The following is a 21,637-nucleotide window of genomic DNA, read 5'->3' on the forward strand; positions in this document are numbered from 1 at the left end:
AAATCATGAAATGAAAGAAATACATTAACCAGCAATAGTATATTCTCAGTTGGTTTTTAATTTTAAAAATACAATTCATAAACACTGCACAACAGCAATAAAAGAAAATGCTGGAAGTATCTATAAGAGTTTCCATCACTGGAAATATTTTAATAAACATTATGCATGTCAAAACATCTGTCCTCTATCTCTTTTGCCGTGTCAGGATAAAAGTAAGCCTTAGCCGGCCGGCTCTCCCGTCCAATGTCCGCTTGTGGAGGGATTCGGGCCTGCAGGTGGGGCCATCATAAGTGGTGTGCGAGGAAGCGGAAGCGAGGCGAGCGGGCAGGAGTCCGTGCCAGGAAAAAAGCTCTCCCGTCCATTCTGCTCTCCAATGAACATTAAATTGGACTACATCCGAGTCCAACGAAATACTCGGTAGGAGTACAGAAACTGACATGATCCCGGACGCCGCCATTCAGCTGTTTATTTATGTAACAGCTTTTCCCCCAAGCCATCGGACTATCAGCCTACTGCCCTCTGCTGTGCCTATTGTCTTGTTTATTGATTACTGTAATGCCTGCACTGTTCTGTGTACTTCATGCAGTCCTGCATAGGTCTGTAGTCTAGTGTAGTTATTGTGTTGTTTTACGTAGTTCAGTGTAGTTTTTGTATTGTTTCATGTAGCATCATGGTCCTGAAAAACTTTGTCTCATTTTTACTGTGTACTGTGCCAGCAGTTATGGTCGAAATGACAATAGAAAGTGACTTGACTTGACTTGACTTCATTTTCAGAAAGTGACTGAAACATTCATTATTAGAATGTTCTATTCTTTGTCCAGTTATTGTGGTCAACATTTCATTTTCAAATATATTCTAGTATTTAATTATTTAAACATATTTTGCTGGTATGATCTTGGGTTCTACACATACAAATACAAAACCAGGCCAAACTTACAAATAAACCTCTAGGACTTTTTCTTTTATAAACCATGATTATAAATGTATTTGAATTTATTTTTCTCCAGTTATATAAATTAATCATCAAACATTTTACTCCAAAAATACCCATTTTGTTATACCTTTACATTGATTTATAAGCCACTTTGGCCCAACACATTTGCAATTTACAATTGTGTGCATTTCCACATAACAATTTTATTGGTTGAAAGAGATGCTTAAGTCAGGGGAGATCTATGAAAAGTACAGACACACCATGTGACAAAAAGAAAAATACAAAGTTAGGATTTTCACTTTGATTGAAATCAGCAAAATTTCATTAGTAACTGAGGATTTTTTCTCTCATTTCTGCTTAAACTTATTTGCTTATTACCAAAAGCAGTATTTTCCATCAGTGTATTTTAGAAACAAAATTTAAAAATCCACGATAAACTCAGAAACAAATAACACCATAGTTTGATTAAAATAGTTGAAAATGCACTCAGCAGAGAATTCAAGCACTTTTAATCCAGTGCATCAATACATATAACCCTGGTGTTAAATGTCTATTAGGTGTTAAGTAACTGAAAATGACTTTGAACAAACTTACACAACAATTTATATTTACAAACTTCTGAAATATACCCACTTTTGTCCTTGTGCGTCTTTCAAGCTCTGTAACAACCACAACCAGCAAAAACGGTCAACAGTGATTAACTCATTTTCCAATGTGACCAGTTTATTAGATGGAGACCCAATCACTTTATTTAAACTAGCACAGAGGATAGTAGAAATACAGTTTGCATTAACTTTTGCTCATGCTCAAAATTTAGTGAATTTCTGCACTTCCTCTTCCTAGAGATGCTGCCTGGCCTGCTGCATTCACCAGCAACTTGGATGTGTGTTGCTTGAATTTCCAGCATCTGCAGAATTCCTCGTGTTCTGCACTTGATGCTGATTTCAGACCAATGGCAGCAACCAAATGGAAACACAATCAAGTTAATTTTCAGAATGCTCAAAAGAACACATCGTTTTGTTTGCAGTGACGCTGCAAGGTATTTTGAACATGCAATGACAAAATAATTAATAAAATCACAGCTCGGCAATATTTAAGTAATTACCCAAACTATTTTTGTTAAATCAAAATAATTTCAGTACACTTGATTGCTTGGCAAATATAATTAGTTCAAAACTACTGATTCTTTTTCCACATTTACCTAGATGACCATCGATTCATGAAAAACACTGGTAACTCCTACCCACGCACCCATCATTTTGGTTTATTTTAACCAGGCCACCTTGAAAAAGTCTCTAAATAATTATCGGCAACATATCGGTTGTGGATCCAGAGGAGCCAATACACTAGATCACTGTTATACTACCATCAAGAGTGCTTACCGTAGCACCCCATGCCCACACTTTGGAAAGTCTGATCACCTGCCTGTACTTTACAACCCGAGAAAAGGCAGAGACTGAAGACCATAGCACCAGTAGAGAGGATCAAGAAGGTATGGACAAGGGAGGCGCTGGAGTACTTAACAAGACTTCTTTGAAATTGGTGGACTGTACAGAATTCAGGGATTCATCTTCCCAAGTCTGAATGAATATATCGGTTGTCACTGATGACATTAAAACCTGTGTGGATGAGTGTGAGCCAATACAGAGAACATACTGTACACGCCCAAATAAAAAGCCACGGATGAACCAGGAGATTCATAGTCTACTGAGGACTAGATCTGTGGCATTCAAGTCTGCTGATCCAGGACTATACAAGGTGGCCAGGAACGACTTACTTAAGAGCAAAAGAAAATTTTGATTGAGGTTGGAGGCGGAATCAATGTACATCAACTCTAGCAGGATTTGCAGGCCATTACTTCCTACATCATGAATGGCAGACAAGAGGAAATCCGCAAATGCTGGAAATCCAAGCAACACACACAGAATGCTGGAGGAACTCAGCAGGCCAGGCAGCATCTATGGAAAAGAGTGCAGTCAACGTTTTGGGCTGAGACCCTTCATCAGGACTCATATCATGAATGGCAGTGATGCTTCACTCCCAGATGAGCTCAACACTTTTAATGCACACTTTGAAAGGGAGAATAAAACTACAGCTATGAGGAACTTTGCAGCATTTGGTGACCTCAGCCTTGGAGGTTGATGCCAGAACTTCTTTAAAGTGGGGGGGGGGGGGGAACCCTCACAAGGTGACAGGCCTCAATGGTGTACCTGATAGAGTTCTGAAAACCTGTGCCAACTAAATGGTGGGCGTGTTCAAAGACATTTTCAATGTCTCACTGCTACAGTTGGAAGTTCCCACCTGCTTCAAAAGGGCAACAATTAAACCAGTGCCCAAGAAGAGCAGGGTGAGCTGCCTTAACGGCTATTGTCCAGTAGCACTCACATCTACGGCGATGAAGTGCTTTGAGAGGTTGGTTAGGGATAGAATCAACTCCTGCATAAGAAAGAAACCAGACTCACTGCTGTTTGTCTATTACCGCAAAAGGTTAACAGCAGATGCAACCTCAATGGTTCTTCAGTGGCTTGGATCACCTGGCCAATACTTACGTCAGGCTACTGTTTACTGAATACAGTGCAACGTTTGACACAAACATTCTCACAGGTCTGATCAAAAAGCTCCCAAAACCTCCCTCTGCAACTGGATCCTTGGTTTCCACACCGGAAGACCACGGACTGTGTGGATCAGAAATAACATTTCCACCTCGCTGATAATCAACACTGGTGCACCTCATGTATGTGTGCTTAGCTCTCTGCTCTACTCTCTCTACATGCATGACTGTGTGGCTAGGTACAGCTCAAATGCCACCTATAAATTTGTTGATGACAAATATTGTTGGCAGAATTTCAGATGGTGACGAGAGAATGTACAGGAGCGAGGTAGATCAGCTGGCTGAATGATGTCACAGCAACAACCTTGCACTCAACTCCAGTAAGACCAAAGAACTGATTGTGGACTTCAGAAAGGGTAAGGTGAGGGAACACACACTGTCCTCATAGAGGGGTCAGAAGTGGAAAGGGTGAGCAATCTTAACTTCCTTGGTGTCAACATCTCTGAGGATATACCCTGTGCCCAATGTATTGATGCAGTTACAAGTAAGGCATGACAGCAGCTATTTTTCATTAGGAGTTTGAAGAAATTTGGTATGTCACCAAAGACTCTCACAAATTTCTCCAGATGTGCCATGGAGAGCATTCTGACTGGCTGCAACACCGTTCGGTATGGTGGGGGGTGGGGGGGAGGTGCGTTACTGCACAGGATTGAAATAAGCTGCAGAAAGATGTAAACTCAGTCAGCTCCATCATAGGCAGTAGCCACCTCAGCATCCTGGACATCTTCAAGGAGTAACACCTCAAAAAAGGTGGCACCATTATTAAGGACCCCCTTCAACCAAGACATAGCCTCTTCTCATTGCTACCACTGATGAGGAGGTACAGGAGCCTGATGGCACACGCTCAATGATTGGTGAGTAGCTTCTTCCCCTCTGCTATCAGATTTCTGAATAGGCATTGAACTCATGAACACTATCTCACTGCTATTTTATTCTCTTTTTACACTACTTATTTAACATTTTAATTTTAATATATATACATACAGTAACTTAGTTTTTAAATTATGGATTGCTGCCACATAACAACAAATTTCACAACATAAGCCAGTGATATTAAACCTGACTCTGATATATCTAAGGAAAATTTACTCCACTATTTTAATTTTCGTCATCTTATACCAGTTAGTTTTGTAATATGCATGAAGATCATCCAAAAAGTGAAAAAAAGAGAACAGTTACTGATTAATTTTTTTTCATTTTCTCCTTCCTTCTTCCTAAATGAATTTCCTCACCATTTAAATTTTAGACCCGATTTCAAACAAACATCAAAAACCAAAATCAGAGGCAGCCAAAATGGAAAGATTGTGAAAGGATTCTTTGGGATCAGCCATGTTATGTCTGGAGCAGGAGATGAATCACCATTAACCAGGTTATTTACAATACATCAGACAATTCCTAAATAGCAAGGATTCCTTGGTTTAAGATTCAGCAGACTAGTTATAGGAATAGCAAGTCTTCTTGTTAATTCTTCTCATGACCCTTAATATAGTACAGTTTTTCATCAACTGTACGTATGCTAGTTGTGGCCCTTTACAGATTAATTGCTGAATGCACATTTTCTCTCTCTCTATGCTTCATTCAAGTTCTGACTTTTCCAATTAAATAATACACTTGCTGCACAGTACTAAGTCTGTGAGTAATTGTAGGTAATAAGCAAAATAAGAATACACATTTTAAATAACACTTCAACTCAAGGACAGCAAAATTTAACCCAGTTGAATGTTTAGTTCAAATGAAATAACTAAAGTGAAAGCAGCCTAAAAGATATAAAATTAATCTGATAAGCATTTGGTACTCACCATAGTGTAATTTAACTATAAATGGATGATTTACTTCCACTAGAATATCTCGTTCCATTTTTGTACGAACACGATCCCGAACTGAAAATTAAAAATATACATATGATTTTCAGTGACTAAACGTGTACCGTAAGTAGCAGAAAGACATCACAATTGGTGAACATTCAATTTGTTTAACCTGTAATGCCTTCACTGTTCAAATAAGGTGCTCTGCACTAAGCCAAATTCTCAACCCTATCCAGAACTAAAACTTGCAGAGGTGTATCAGAAATAAAAATAAGTAGTGTTCATTAAATCTTATTATCAAAGATCCTCATTCAATGATTGCAAAAATGCACGTACAGCTGAGAGTAAAATGTCAACAATATCATGAGTGAATGACCCCATCAATCAGGCAAATGCCATGTCAGAGTTCACTTCACCTTCAAGTCTTTGGAATTGGACATAATATGGACTTTTGAACTTCATAATTTTATGACTAAGTAGCTAAACCTGGGAAGGGATAAAGGCCTTTAGAAACTTAAAAATATTTCCAATAAGGAATGTCAGAAATTGATACATTTTCACTGATTTTTTAATAGTGAAATAGTTTTAAAATATCCATATGTTCATTATTACAAACCATCACAGAATACTGTGAAAATGGTGATCTACTACTCTTTCCATTCCTCATCGATCACAAAAAAAGGCAAGCAATTCAGACTTGCCTTTTAGGGTAGCTTTCTTCAGTACTTTCATTGCATACAATTGTCCAGCATCAGGGCCAACCGCCTTTCTAACCAAAAACACCTAATTATAGAAAAGTTCAAAGACAAAACATTAGAATTTTGCTGAAAGAAAAATTCAAAATATGGCAGGCAATATTAACACAAATAAGTGAATCAGTTAAAAATAGGAATTGCAGAAGGCTTCATTATAATGATCAGCTGGTAAACTGGGCAGGACAACAGCAACTAAAATTTAATTGCATTGCGTGTGAGGTAATACATCGTGGGATGGTGGGGGTCTAATAAGGATCAGATATATACCATGAATGGTAGAATCAGAGAGAGTATTAAGGATTAATAATTAAAATAATTGTAAAAATCTGACTAGAGGGTGCAAGATCCACATGGACTGGTTGATTTTGTACTCTTGGACTCAAGAATTACTCTTATGCATGCAAAACTTGCAAACATAGAGCTTTGTCTATGGTAACAAATTCAACAGCAGTTTCTGGCCAGGTGGCTGAGGAGGTCATTGTTCAAGAGGTCTAGGAACATGTTAGGATTTCTACATTGCAGGACTGAATGGCTCAAACACATGCCCCAAACCTGCAATATACCTAACCACACAGACAGTCTCTTTCTACGGAGCATCTTTACATATACAGTGTCCCAATAACCCTTTTTAGCACAAATTCCCCAGAAGGCAGTAAGCTGCATTATACACAATTTAAAAACAAAATCTACAGATGCTGGAAATTTGAAACAAAAACAAAAATGCTGAAAACACTCAGCAGATCAGCCAGATTCTCTGGAAAATTAAGGCTTTGATGAAAGGTCCTGGACCCAAAACATTAACTGTTTCTCCACAAATAACGCCTGACCTGCTAACTTACAGTGATTTATTATTTTATTGCATTATACAACTGGTTTTGAACAAACATTTAATTGCATACAGGCAAGAGAACAAGTTGGAAAAATTTTGAGTTTAGTCTGCACCAGATACCCCACTCAGATTATGGTTCATTAAAATTACATACAAGCGACCCCCACATTACAGGGACAGAGGGGTTATGTTTCTAGAAATCGGTCATATCATGAGTTTCTCTAATGCAAACCTGCTTCATCTGCACAGAATCAAAAACATTTGTACATATGTATTTATTTAAATGTACTTACTTCATGAGAGCAAGTTTTACTCTATACCTCAAATTTTGGATAGTGGTTTAGGAATTCCATAACGGTGAAATTCCATTTTCCAAATGGGTGTAATGCATGTGGTGAACTGTACTAGCTTCCCCAACGAAAGAAATAAATCCAAGTCAGGGAACCTTCCCAAAAGCTGAAGTGTTAGGAATATAACTATATAAGATTGGCCAAATCAATTCTAATGACTTTTTTGTGACAATTACTGTATATATCTTTTAAAACACAGATTTATTAAATATGTTGAATTCAATATTATGTGTGTTTAACAAAGGCTAATGACACAGCCATTTTTTTTATTAAACCCAAGTAATAACAGTGAGTGTCTCTTTACCTCCTCTCCCTCTTGCCCATACTTTTTACTTTTTCAGTTTGAACTCACTGATGACTACCTACTTCTGGAGCTATCTTACTCTGCTTCCTTATAAAAATACAATGCATTTTTATTTAGTACCATTTTGAGCTATTCCTTATCCTTCATTACTCTCTGAAAGACTGAGTTGCTCTGGAGGATAGCCTTAATTGTCAAGAATCCTGTCACAATTGTTATCCTTCAAATGCATATTCCTGATTGATTTAATGTAATTGTTCTTTCCAAGCCAATCAGTTTGCTCCAACACATTACCATAGTCCCACATACTAAGCTATACAAGTTTTAAACATTAGGAGTTCAAATGTTTCAGGATATTGTTTGCAATTAGCAATACTTTTTGATTAAACTGAACATCGTGCTTTGCTTCTCAACCTACTATCATTTTAATGCTGTATCTGGTTTTAACAATCTGTATCACACAGTTACACTGCAGCAACAATATTAAGAAAAACATTTAAAACAACTCATTATTCGTTTATACTTCTTATAAAGTACACAATTAAAAATAAATTATGTAGTAAACTTTATAGAATTGAATCAGGCAGACAAGTAAGTTTAAATTCTTATTTAACAAGTGAAGGAAATTTTTGTCATTAACATACTGTACCTAAGTCTACAAAAAACACTGACCTTTCCAAAAGATCCCTGACCAAGGACCTTCAACAACTCAAACTGTGTGGGATCAGCCCTCTCACACCCTTCCTTCACATGGTGTGTGATTGGAATCTCCTTGAATCTTCCTTCATCCTGAAAAACAAGATTTAGAACATGATTAAACATCCTTACAGGTAAGTACCATATTTAAACAAAAATTCCTACAAAATTAACAGATGGAATGTGTTTTTTGTTCGTGTGAAAAATGCCTAGAAAGAGAAGAATATTTTATTCAGGCACCAAGCAAGTTCACAAAAAAATAAATGAGTTTATAGGACTACCTAGCAATGATCAACTTTCATATTCGTAGAAAGAAATACCACTAGTCATTGAATATTGCCACTCTTGATTCTACACTGAACTATCAGTGCCTAATTTCAACATTCTCACAGCCGCCTACTATCAGACAAATTAAGCTTTGCTCAAGAACATTCGGGTGCCCAGACTCAGACGGGAGGAATGATAAATTGAGGTAAGACTAATGTCCACTGGTGTCAACAGAAACTGGATAAAGATGCCATTCTTATAACTTTGTGAAAATGTCAACCCTTATTTAATCAAGTAGCTTCTAATATATCAGAACCCAATCTTTCCCTCAAAACCTATTCATCCTGATCATGTCTGAGGAAAAAGCAAGTGGCAAAACAGCAGTTCCAATAAAGATGGTATAGCATTTTTAAGCACAGGCACACAGCACCGAGTTGTTTTAAATCTGGCAGACAGATTTTAGTCTACAGACAGCAGTAATTTCTGCTGCCTATATGCTTCACAAACACGGAGTACCAAAAGGAGATACCTCTTGAAGAATTGGAGAAATCTAACCAATACTATCTCAACCACATTCTCCAAATCCACTGGCAGGATAAGTAACTCAATATCAATGTCCTCTCCCTGACCAACATCCCAGCTTCAAGGCTCAATTTGGATTCACCTAGCTCCAGTGGTCAGACCACATCATATGCATGCCCAATATAAAGACAGTAGAAAACAAGTTCTTTTTCAATATTTTATTGATATTTTATAAATTGCATGAATACAAATACAAAATTCATAAGGATACAAGTAAATAATATGAATTACATTACATTTAAATCACAGTAATATGATCACAGTATCCCATATTCCAAATCAATCATGTACAAAAGAAAGACTGAATTATGAAATGAAATAAAATAAAATAATTGTATTTTATTTAAAAAAATCTACCCCACTACCGAATTGAGCTGGTTGGTAAAAAAAAAAGAAAAAAGAAAAATACCTTACCATATGATATTATAATAATAATGGCTCAGATCCATACTTTAATAACAGTTCAAAGATTGTGAAAATAATTCAGAAAGGGTCCCTATAACATTAGAAAATCATGTTTAGAATCAGAAATCGAACAACGAATCTTCTCTAGATCAAGGCATGACATAACGTCAGATAGCCATCGAGCATGAGTGGGCGGGGCAGCCTCCTTCCACTTGAGCAAGATCGCCCTCCTGGCCATAAGAGACATAAAGGCCAATACCCGCAAATTGCAGCACTATCCTCAATAATACCAAACATGGCAGTCAAAAGATTGGGCTTAAAGCTGACATTGAAAAGTGCAGAAAAAGTTTGAAATACATCTTTCCAGAATTTTTCAAGGCTCAGACATGTCCAAAACATATAAATTAGTGTGGCCAAGTTCCATCACAGCTTAAGATTACTATGATAGAAAGGGAAAGTCTCAAGGACATTCTCAAAGCCTCCTTGAAAAAAAATAATATTTTTGCTGGCTCATGGGATTCCTGACTTGTGACCAATCAAAATTGAAGAGCAGCCTCCAGAAGGGCACAAGGAACCTTGAACCTCTTCACTGGGAGGTGCAAGGCCAGTGGAAATATAGGGAACCACCTCTTATACTACTTCCCAATCCAGTAATGCATCTCCTGCCCATTGGTGGCAGTTTTCAGATCCTACATTTTCCTTAATGGAAATCCTTAATCCTTGATACCAAGGGACTGTCTAATGAGTACACTACATCTAGAAAATCAGAAGTAACTTTGTTAAAGAGCCAGGACTAGGATTCAAAAATAAAATGCAATACACAGATTATTCTTGTGTTCCTGTAGATTTACCTTTGGCAATGGGATTCATCCTTGACTGAAATATTGCTAACTATGTACTGTGAAACAAAGCAAAATGAGGGAAACTGTAGAGTAATGAAAGGATGGGAAACATTTCACTTACAAATTAGCCATTTGGACCAACATCCAGTGCTAATTAACCTTGCATCAGCCACATTTTAGCTGATAGTACTTTCATCTGAGACAGAAAAATCTAGGTTCAAGTCCCACTTTCATACAAAACATCTAGGATGACACTGCACTGCAATGCCAGAGATGCCATCCTTTAGTTGAGGCCCAGACCAATCCTGCAATTGCAAGATTCCATGACACAATTTAAACAAAGCATTGGGGTTATCAATCCTCAGCATCCTCACTAGCATTTATCCCTCATCTCTTTAAGATGTTACAAAAGGATGCAGAAGCCACTATATAAAAATAAATTTGTCATTCTAATAATTAACCAATTTCTAGTAAACTTTCTAGATGATATAGTACTCAAAAAAAGATTGCTGGTGGTTTAACTGATGGAGGTTTATTTGTCCTGTGTTACAATAAAGGTGCACTTCATGGTGATTTATTGCACTTTTCCAAGTACAATACCTGTTAACACTGAATGAGAATGCAGAAGCAAACAGAAGAAAATTTGCATACCATGCCAAAACAAACAAAATTCCATTACATAATGGTGCACACTATACAGAATCAGGTTCATTATCTGACATGTGGCATGAAACTTGTAGTTTTGTGACAGCACTACAGTGCAAGACATATAACTCACTATAAGTTGCAGTTGATAGAGCAAAAGAGGTTCATGGACCATTCAAAAATCTGATGGTGAAGGGGAAGAAGCTTTTCCTAAAACATTGATTGTGGGTCTTACATACCTCCTCCCAGACAGTAGGAATGAGAAGAGGGTATATCCTGAAAGGTGAGGTTCCTAATGATGGATACCACCTTTTGAAGATGGCCTCATTGGTGTGGAGGCTTGTGCCTACGATTGAGCTAGCTGAGTCAGCTACTCTTTGCAGGTTCTTTCAATCATGTGCAATGGAGCCCCCATACCAGGCAGTGGTGCAGTCAGAATGTCTCCGCCTACATCTGCAGAAATTTGCTACTCTTTGGTGATGACCCAAATCTCTTCAAACAAAGTAGAGCTGCTTACATGCACTTTTGTAACTGCGTCAATATACTGGGTCCAGGATAGATTTTCTGATATTCTGATGCCCAGGAACTTGAAGTGGTTTACTATTTCCACCGCTGATCTGTCAATGGGGATTGGTGTGTTTTCTTCCTGAAGTCCACAGTCAATTTCTTGGCCTTGCTAATATTCAGCGCAAGTTTTTTCTGTTACACCACACAAGCATCTGATCTCGCTCCTATATATCTCCTTGTTCCCATGAGATTCTGCCAACAGTGGTATCATCAGCAAAATTATAGATAATGTTTGAACTATGTCTAACCACACAGTCATGAGTGTAGAGTAGAGCAGAATAGTGAGAAGCACACATCCTTGAGGTGCACCTGTGTTGATTACCAACAAAGAGGTAATGTTATTACTAATCCCTACCGACAGTGGTCTTCCAATGAGGAAGTCAAGGATCCAGCTGCTGAGGGAGGTACAAATGTTCAGCATTTGAAGCCTGTTGATTAGTTTTCAAGGGATGACGGTGTTGAAAACCAAGGTGTAATGAATAAACTTCAAGTTGATGTATGTATTGCTTTTGTCCAAGTGCTTTCAAGCCTGTGAGACTGTGTCTGATGAAGACCTGCTGTGGCAGTAGGCAAACTGCAGTGGGTCCAGGTCTTTGTTCAGGCAGGAGTTAATTCTAGCCACTATGCACTAAATGCCTTCTATTTAGAAAAGCAAATTGAACAAACAGACAGCTGTTCCAGGTTTGAAGGATTCATGACTCAAATCTGGAAATAAAAGCACAAACACCCACATTACAGCCCACTGCAAGCTTGAATCATACATGCAGATTTACTAAAAGACTACTTCTATTAGAAGGGATGTAATATAAAAGAATGTATTTTCAGAATTTTTTTCTCATGGATATTATAGAGGCAAACTATAATTTGAAATGTCTGTTTTCTCCACTACTCCAAAACCATTCAGCAGAATGGATCTATGTTGGTGACTGTGCTCCATACAAGCTTTCTCCCCTCTTTCCTAACCTCAGTGTGATATACTTCGAAATAAATCTGTTTCACTTTCACTTATATACTTTTGACTTGCAGCTGACAACATAAGATTACTCAGGACAAATACAGTTGAGCTCAAGAAAGCATCACAAAATGTATGCCAACTCATCATTCTAAATTAGGACTAAGTCTTTTGGTTCCATAAAAATAAAACATATGTATTTTTCCAAGAGTAACACCTTTTTAAAGACTAAACTTTAAACTTCAATCAGTGGTTTCAAGATGTTTGAAGGCCTTGGTCCAACATGGAAGTCCTTGTAATGGTCATGAGAAATAAAAAGGTAGAAGACATATTAGCAATATTAATCTGAAATCAACTCATTATTCCTGAATACTGAATATTAACAATGACATAAAATGCAAAATTCCTTTAAAGATACAATGCAACTTGAGGTTGGTTACACCCTAGACATACCCCCAGAGGAGCCCCAGAGGTGGGAAGGATGATCCACTCTTACAGGACAGATCTAAGAATGTTAACCTTTGCAAACGAACCAACCATTACAAGTGAGATGCATTTGTGGCAAGGTCTGCAAGAACATGCACGGCCTAAAAATACATCAGGCCAAAATAAAATACCTGGAGCAGGAGAGAGCAAAGCAGCACTCAGGATTTACTCTTGGTGAAACACAGGAGCCCAACCTGGAGTCACCCCACTGTGCCCAGAACTTCCAAGTGCAAGAAACTCCCACTAAGGGCAAACTAGCAGAACACTATTGAGTTAGTTGGCCTCTAGCAAACCACTGGAGTGAGTGGGTGCAGTTTGAGGGCATAGTCCAAATTATTGAGGCAATAGCCAAGGGAAATGTCGATTGACAACTCTGGAGCATGTAAACTATCATTGCCAGCTTTGCTGCTGAGAGATTTGGCCTAGTGGAGAAAGCCAGCAAAGGCCTCTACACAAGGGCAGCCAAAGTACAACAGCTGCGTCAAGATCTCTGATCCCTGGATAAACAGCATGGGGGTGTCGAGGGAAGAAGAGAAACCACCACTTGCCAAGCGATCTTGGTTGGGGGGGTGGGGGTATTACAAACCCCTATGGATTCACCAAGCAGGTGGGGCTGGGCAGCTGTTGAGGAAATGTGTATCACCAGAATGGTAGGAATGGTGCAGCAGGGAGCTTGACAAGGTGAGAGGGTGCGCTGAAACAGATGACTCCTAGTCCCACATGTGACAGGCAGAACCTCAGCGCATCGTTCATAATCCAGGCTGTGTACAATGTCCTGCCTAGTCCAGCAAACCTTTTTGCTTGGGCAAAAGTGAGGCACCATCTTGTCCTCTCTGTCCTGGCAGAGGGACCCTGGAACACATCCTCAGCAGCTGCCCAAAAGCCTTGGTAGAAGTACGCTACCACTAGTTCCAGGACCAGGTGGCAGAAAGTATCTCCTTGGCCTTTAACAACAGTATGCACCTCTGTCAGCCCAGAAAGCCCATTATAGCCTTTGTCAAAGCTGGAGACCAAATACAACCTCAACCCAGATAACTAACCAGCACGTTTGCATGCCATGGTGAGTGACTGGCAACTGAAAGTCAATTTTGGCAGGCAAAGATCCCTGAATTCATCGCATCATTATCAAAGAGGCATATCATGGTAATTCTGTCTGAAATCAAAGCAGGTAGTTATGGTAGAACTGCCAGTGCCTTGGGAAGAGCAGATTGAGGAGGCATTTAAGAGTAAGAAAACTAAATAACAGGAGGTAGTAGAGCAGTACCAGAGATAGGGTTGGAGGACACGATGTGAGCCTATAGAGGTGGTGTGTAGAGGTTTTGCTGGTTGCTTGGTATGTAGTACCCATTTTCTCTCTGGCATTATGGGGGCTGCAAGGAAAAAAAGCCATCAGGACCACCACAGAGGCTGCTGACCGAGCCTCCAGATAGCTACAGATCAAGAGGTGTGACCTGCAGACCAATGCTGCTGCAACACAAACCAAGGCCTGATCAACCCTGGTGAGGTTGTCTGACCTTGAAAGACCTGAAATACCCAATGACTTCAGGTTATATCAATGATAATGTATCCCAGCTCATCCTAGGATGTATCTCAGCATCATACAGCAAATTTCCAAATACCAGGCTCCCTAAAATAAATAACTATCTCGTAGTAATAAGTTGTTGTATGATAAAATGACTCATTATTTTGGTTTTGTGTGCAATTGAACCAAATCAACCAATACTGTCTGATTCTGCAAATAACAACTGCTGCCATCCCAGTAAAATCTGATCAATGTCAACCAACTACAAATGTGGAGAAACTGAAAATGGCCCATTCACAAATTAACACTATGTGCCAAGTTTGATGAAAATGTGGAATTTCAAAACCTATTCAGTTTCCAGAAAAAACGTAATGATATTGCTATAAAATTGGAACTTGTGCACTTCGCATTATTATCAATAATAGCATTTAGCAAAGTATAAATGAAACCTCTGCAGAAAAGAAGAAGAACATGCATTGATATGCTGCTTTCTATGACCTTTGGATGTGAATAAGCTCATTACAGTCACTGCAGTATTTTATTAACTGTTGTTACTGCCATTATCTAGAGACAACTAATTCAAATGCACCAAACCCCAATAAACTGCAAAGGTAATTAAAGCTTTGTGCTGGAGTTTTCTGTTACCATCGTCATCTTGACTGACCCCGGCAGATGGGCCATTGGAAATGTGTCAATAATAATAAGTTCTGTTTTTTTTAAGTGTTCTGCATGACACCCACACACTAGGAAATTACAACGTACAGTCATTACCTTGTGCATAAATTACAAAAAAAAATCACATTATTATGCCTTATCCTTAAATGCCTTGATTTTAAGTGCATCTATTTCACAAAAAGTAAGTTGCAACAATTATCAAACAAATAGTTATGACAATTAGTTTTGGGTATTGATCAAAGACAACAGGAAAACTTTCTTTTCCACAAATAATGCTAACAAATTAACAATTAAGCAGCAATTTCAGTGCAAAAATAAAAATCTCAGTGAATCCCATTTAGACCACAAAATATGCACCTGCATCGTTATTCAATTTTGTATACTATACAGTGGATTCCAGTTAATTGGGTCATCAGTTGATTAAGGAAGTTGCTTATTTGGGACAACTTGAAGAACAAAAACTAATCAAGAAAATAGCCCGGATTCCCTTTGTTTATTTGGGACTCTATGCCACTTAACTAGGACAGGAGACCATTGCCAAACAGGTTCTAATTAGCATCAGTCGCACACACTCATGTGGCCTTTAGATGCTACACCGAGCTTAGGGTGTACGGTTTTTGAGTAGTGTCAGTGCTACTTGTCACTTATATAGTTGGTGAGAAATAAGCAGTAAGAGAATTCCAAACTGTTTGGCTCACTGCGGTTTCAAGCATTCAGGCTTGGAGATGCCAGAAACAGGGAGGAGTGAAAATGAAATGATCTCACTCCTTCAACAACAGAGGACCTATGAGCAATTTAAAGGTATCGACAATCATCTTGAATGTTACAATGGAAATGAAGATTTGGAGGAAGTATTTGTTGATTGCACTGTATGAAGGGAGTCCATTATCTACACTAAGTGTCTGCACTGACTTTCTTCATTGCATACACTACAACTGGTAGTTTTTAAATTTGTTTTGTATTTTATTTAAATAAGGTAGTTTTTGACTCAGTTTGTCTTTTTTATATGTTTATAATAGTTTCCCTGAAACTTCGACTAATGGGGCAGCTGCTTAATTGGGCCAAAAAATTTACTGGTCCCGATTAAGTGCCAATTAACCAGAATCCACTGGACTTTCTTGCATGAAACAAGGAAAAGTACATAAATACGGGAAGAACAAATCTTTATCACTGCAGACAGACATTTCCTTACAATTATATTGTGACGGGGTCCTGAATTACCCCTATGAACTGTGCTTTTGCAAAGAGAGAGAGAGGTGTCCAACACAGAGACCTTGTTGAAAGAGAGAGAGAGGCGAAGATTGCTTTGAGATGGTGTTATGGTTTTTTGGCAGCATGCTTACACTTTTGCAAGGACACTAGCAGCTTCCAAGTTCTTACAGAGAAGGGAGGAGCTGTTTGATGGACAGTTGGTATTCAGCACGGTGAGATAAATAGAAGATCAGCTGTTAGACCGACAGACACATGGTTTTGGACACTAAATGAGCTTTGTTGTGCCCATAGAAAAGGTGAGTTTTGGAGGATTGATCAGGCGGATCAAAAAGGTGCGACTGGTGGGGAGTTATTCGTATGTCCAACCCTCGTCCGGGTTGATAATTCCACCACAAAAGAACGGTCCCCTTTGTTGTGGTCACGGTCAGGGACTTCTAAAGGATTTCGGAGGACAACGGGAAGATCGATGGCATCAGCTCACCTGAAGACTCAAATCTCTCCCTCTCTCTCTCCATCACTACTCAACTCAATACCACGAAGTGAACTGACCTTTACTCATCATCGTAAGACTATCTATTTACCCCTAGACTTGAAGAAGCTTGGTTTTCATATATTTCCACATTTACTTATAAATAATCATTGCTAACCTGTTTGATTTATCTGCATTTATATTACTGTACTGCGCAGTTACTAATGAATACCATTAGTTAGTAGCAATACTGGACTCCAAAGTGTTTTCCATTTCTGCTGGTTCTTTAACCCGTTATGGGGTACCTTATACTTTAGAGTCACCAAACAATTGATACTAGAACGTACAATCATCACAGCAATATTTGATCCTGCGCTTCCCGCTCCCTGGATTACAAATATTAAAAATAGTCAAAATTAGCAAATATTAAAAATTTAAATTATAAATCATAAATAGAAAATAGAAAAATGGAAAGTAAGGTAGTGCAAAAAAAACAAGAGGCAGGTCCGGATATTTGGAGGGTACGACCCAGATCCGGGTCAGGATCCGTTCAGCAGTCTTATCACAGTTGGAAAGAAGCTGTTCCCAAATCTGGCCGTACGTGTCTTCAAGCTCCTGAGCCTTCTCCCAGAGGGAAAAGGGACGAAAAGTGTGTTGGCTGGGTGGGTCGTATCCTTGATTATCCTGGCAGCACTGCTCCGACAGCGTGCGGTGTAAAGTGAGCCCAAGGATGGAAGATTGGTTTGTGTGATGTGCTGCGCCGTGTTCACGATCCTCTGCAGTTTCTTTCGGTCTTGGACAAGACAACTTCCATACCAGGTTGTGATGCACCCTAGAAGGATGCTTTCTACGGTGCATCTATAAAAATTAGTGAGGGTTTTAGGGGACAGGCCAAATTTCTTTAGTTTTTAGCTCTTTAGTGACAATATAAAAATAAAAGTTGAAATGCACCTTCATATTTGATTGATAAGTAATTTATTTTCTAAACTATTTTCATATTCGCTCTGCATGAGAAGGCAATCCAAAAAACTAGCAATGCAATAATATCCAGTTATATTTGATGCTATGGCTGCGGTACAAGCACTAGACAGAGCATTGCCAGAATTCCCTATTTATTGCTTGAATGGTACATGTGATGTTATACATTCCCCAAGACACAAATGAAAAATTCAGTCAAAAGTAATGTTATGTTATTATTTCAGCACTGAATTAAAACATAAACCTGAATTATGTGATCTGCTCCTGACTTGGAACTTCCATATTGAGAGGCAAGAATGTTACCAATAAAATACAGCTAACTCAAACTTCTCAGCAAAGTTAACTTAAGTGTATCAATGAGCAGCATGGTTAATGTAATCTAACTGGTGTTCCATGAGACCTTTGATAGTCCCCAGATGAGAGGGAGAATTGCCCTAGAAAGCAAGACCCCATGGGATATTGGTCAATTTGGTAAAATGAATCTGAAATTGGCTTAATGATGCAGTTGTCTTGCAACTGGAAATCTATAAACAGTGACTTATCAAAGAGTTCAGTACTGGGACCCTTGCTGGTTATATACATTAATAATCTGGATGCGAGTGGAGGAATTATGCCAAGTTAGTTCTCAGAAGACAAAGACTGGAAAGGCATTGAAAGCAAAGAGAGTGATTATTGGCTGCTCAGTGTTATTGGTAACATGGACAGAAAAATGGTAGATGGAATTTCATCTTGAATAAAAATGAATGGCAGGCCTCTATGAAGCACTCAGAAGCAGAAGTACCTTGGTGTGTATGTCCAAGGGTCTCAGAAGGTCAAAGCACAAGGCAAATAAGATCATTGGAGAGTTGGCCTTATTATCCAAGGTACTGAATGTAAATGCAGGTAGGTTGCAACCTAAGTAAATAAAACTACATACAGCTGAACTATGGACAGTTTTGGTTGTTACACTATTGGAAGGACGTGGTTGTACTGGAGGGGTACAGAAAATATTCACCAGTATGTTGCCTGGTCTCAATTATTAATAGATCATGGATAGGCTGAATTTGTTATCTTTGGAGTGAATAGATTGCAATGCAGTGCAGGTCCTACATGCAGCCATGGATTGCACATTAAATTTGCATTTAAACAGTCTCACTTTTACCCTAACAACAGAAGGAAAGTTACTGATAAAGATGACTTGCCAGAAGAACAATTGCATCATGCCCTGGATTTGAGGTAACAGGCCCTTAAAATCTACAAGCAGCTTCCTTTTTGCACTGTTTGATTCTCATTACTGGTACATTTTCCCATTAAATTAACCAGTTTCAACAGGATTCCCTGACACCACATTCAAATCATATGTTGCCATGATGTCAAATACACACTGTATTTATTTTCACCTCATGAATTGTACTGTGTAGTCATGCCTGGACTTATGCTGAGATAAAAGCTGCTGCTGCAATATGGAAATCTAAAACATCTACTGGGGGAAATCCTGATCAATTCTGGCTGCCCTCAGAAGACTATCTCTTTTCTCCCTCTGCTATGTACAAACTATGATCCCAACTAATAACTCTACCACAGATCCAATTTTAATGCATCTGGTGTCACAGAGGACAATCATTATTCTATCCCTTTTCTCTATCGTTGTTATTGTAGCATGGCACTTCGTATCTCCAAAATGTTATTGGAAAATTGGTGAGCAGGCATAAACTTGAAGGGTCAAATGGCTTCCTATTGAAAGTAATATGGAAATAAGTTTTTCACCGATGTAAACTGCTCAATGTATGTCACACCACTTCAAAACCAAGGTCACTCCAATCTCAATGACTGTGTAACAGTAAAAATATATTTGTTTATGTGCACAGTCAGTGGCCAAACTCCACATTATTGTCAACTTGTCAGTTGAAGTACGAGAGAATAGCAGTAAATATCCTCAACAAAAAGTGTCTACCAACCCACCCTCATAGAGTAGCACAACCTGATAACAATAAAGGCTCACAAGACATTGGAAATTGCAAATATTTTCTTTTATCTTTGGAAGCACCTACCAACAAAAGCAAACAGCAATGAAATTCACCAATACAGGCTGAGTGTTTAAAGTTTATTACTTCAAACTCAGCATAAAGCTCTTAGTTGACGAGGCAGCAGTGAAAACATGTTCTAGTCACACACATACAACTCCAGTAAGGAGGCCACATTATTCTCATGCTAGATGCTGAACGTTCAAAACAGGCACACTAGTCTGAGATTCCTCATGGTGAGAAGTTGCTGCAAGGACAAAGGATGGTATCAAAGTCTCCAAGAAAAGTTTATCATCTTCACCAAATTGAGGAGCTGCTAGACCTTATTAACCACTCAAAACAGGGAAGCATCTGGGATGGCACTGAGAATGGTTCCCCTTGCTGGGTGCAAGTAGAAGTCCAAAAAGGAGAAGGAACTACACCTATACAATACCATATCATCTCCAGAATTAGCAGGTTCCACTATCATCGGTCATAGTCATAGTCATACTTTATTGATCCGGGGGGAAATTGATTTTCGTTACAGTTGCACCATAAATAATAAATAGTAATAGAACCATAAATAGTTAAATAGTAATATGTAAATTATGCCAGTAAATTATGAAATAAGTCCAGGACCAGCCTATTGGCTCAGGGTGTCTGACCCTCCAAGGGAGGAGTTGTAAAGTTTGATGGCCACAGGCAGGAATGACTTCCTATGACGCTCTGTGTTGTATCTCGGTGGAATGAGTCTCTGGCTGAATGTACTCCTGTGCCCAACCAGTACATTATGTAGTGGATGGGCGACATTGACCAAGACGGCATGCAAATTAGACAGCATCCTCTTTTCAGACACCACCATGAGAGAGTCCAGTTCCATCCCCACAACATCACTGGCCTTACAAATGAGTTTGTTAATTCTATTGGTGTCTGCGACCCTCAGCCTGCTGCCCCAGCACACAACAGCAAACATGATAGCACTGGCCACCACAGACTCATAGAACATCCTCAGCATCGTCCGGCAGATGTTAAAGGACCTCAGTCTCCTCAGGAAATAGAGACGGCTCTGACCCTTCTTGTAGACAGCCTCAGTGTTCTTTGACCAGTCCAGTTTATTGTCAATTCATATCCCCAGGTATTTGTAATCCTCCACCATGTCCACACTGACCCCCTGGATGGAAACGGGGGTCACCGGTACCTTAGCTCTCCTCAGGTCTACCACCAGCTCCTTAGTCTTTTTCACATTAAGATGCAGATAATTCTGCTCACACCATGTGACAAAGTTTCCTACCGTAGCCCTGTACTCAGCCTCATCTCCCTTGCTGATGCATCCAACTATGGCAGAGTCATCTGAAAACTTCTGAAGATGACAAGACTCTGTGCAGTAGTTGAAGTCCAAGGTGTAAATGGTGAAGAGAAAGGGAGACAAGACAGTTCCCTGTGGAGCCCCAGTGCTGCTGATCACTCTGTCAGACACACAGTGTTGCAAGCACACGTACTGTCGTCTGCCAGTCTGCCGGTCATCTTATAATCTGTAGAACTAGAAGTTATCCTTGACCTGTGGGGCTGCCCTCATCTGTGAGGAGAACTGGAGCAAAGTGGGGAACCTAAAACAGGGATCATTCAGAAGGTCATTGGTGACTGAGTACTACATCAACAATACCTTTCATTACCACATTAATGATCAAGAGTAGACATTGGACTGCAGGTAGACAGATTTGATTTACATTGCCCTTCAGGCTTTCAGAAGGCATTTGATGTTAAATTGGTAT

General features: G+C 39.1%; 1 protein-coding gene across 5 annotated transcripts in view; it reads right to left on the reverse strand.

The window, feature by feature from the left end:
• Positions 1 to 21,637, reverse strand: part of rps6kal (ribosomal protein S6 kinase a, like) — a 168,910-nt gene that overhangs the window by 97,247 nt on the left and 50,026 nt on the right. For 4 of the 5 annotated variants that reach the window (XR_011887512.1, XM_072270358.1, XM_072270359.1 and 1 more), the window contains exons 3-5: positions 8,258 to 8,374; positions 6,052 to 6,133; positions 5,345 to 5,425 (exon numbers count right to left, since the gene is read on the reverse strand). Coding sequence is in view for 4 of the 5 variants with exons in the window: in XM_072270358.1 (XP_072126459.1) it covers positions 5,345 to 5,425; positions 6,052 to 6,133; positions 8,258 to 8,374 (280 nt within the window). In the remaining variant the exon portion in view is untranslated. Of the gene's footprint in view, positions 1 to 5,344; positions 5,426 to 6,051; positions 6,134 to 8,257; positions 8,375 to 21,637 lie in introns of those variants that run through there. The other variant, XM_072270361.1, reaches the window with a different exon arrangement.

The sequence above is a fragment of the Mobula birostris genome, chromosome 10 (genome assembly GCF_030028105.1).
Source record: "Mobula birostris isolate sMobBir1 chromosome 10, sMobBir1.hap1, whole genome shotgun sequence".
NCBI classification, from domain to species: domain Eukaryota; kingdom Metazoa; phylum Chordata; class Chondrichthyes; order Myliobatiformes; family Myliobatidae; genus Mobula; species Mobula birostris.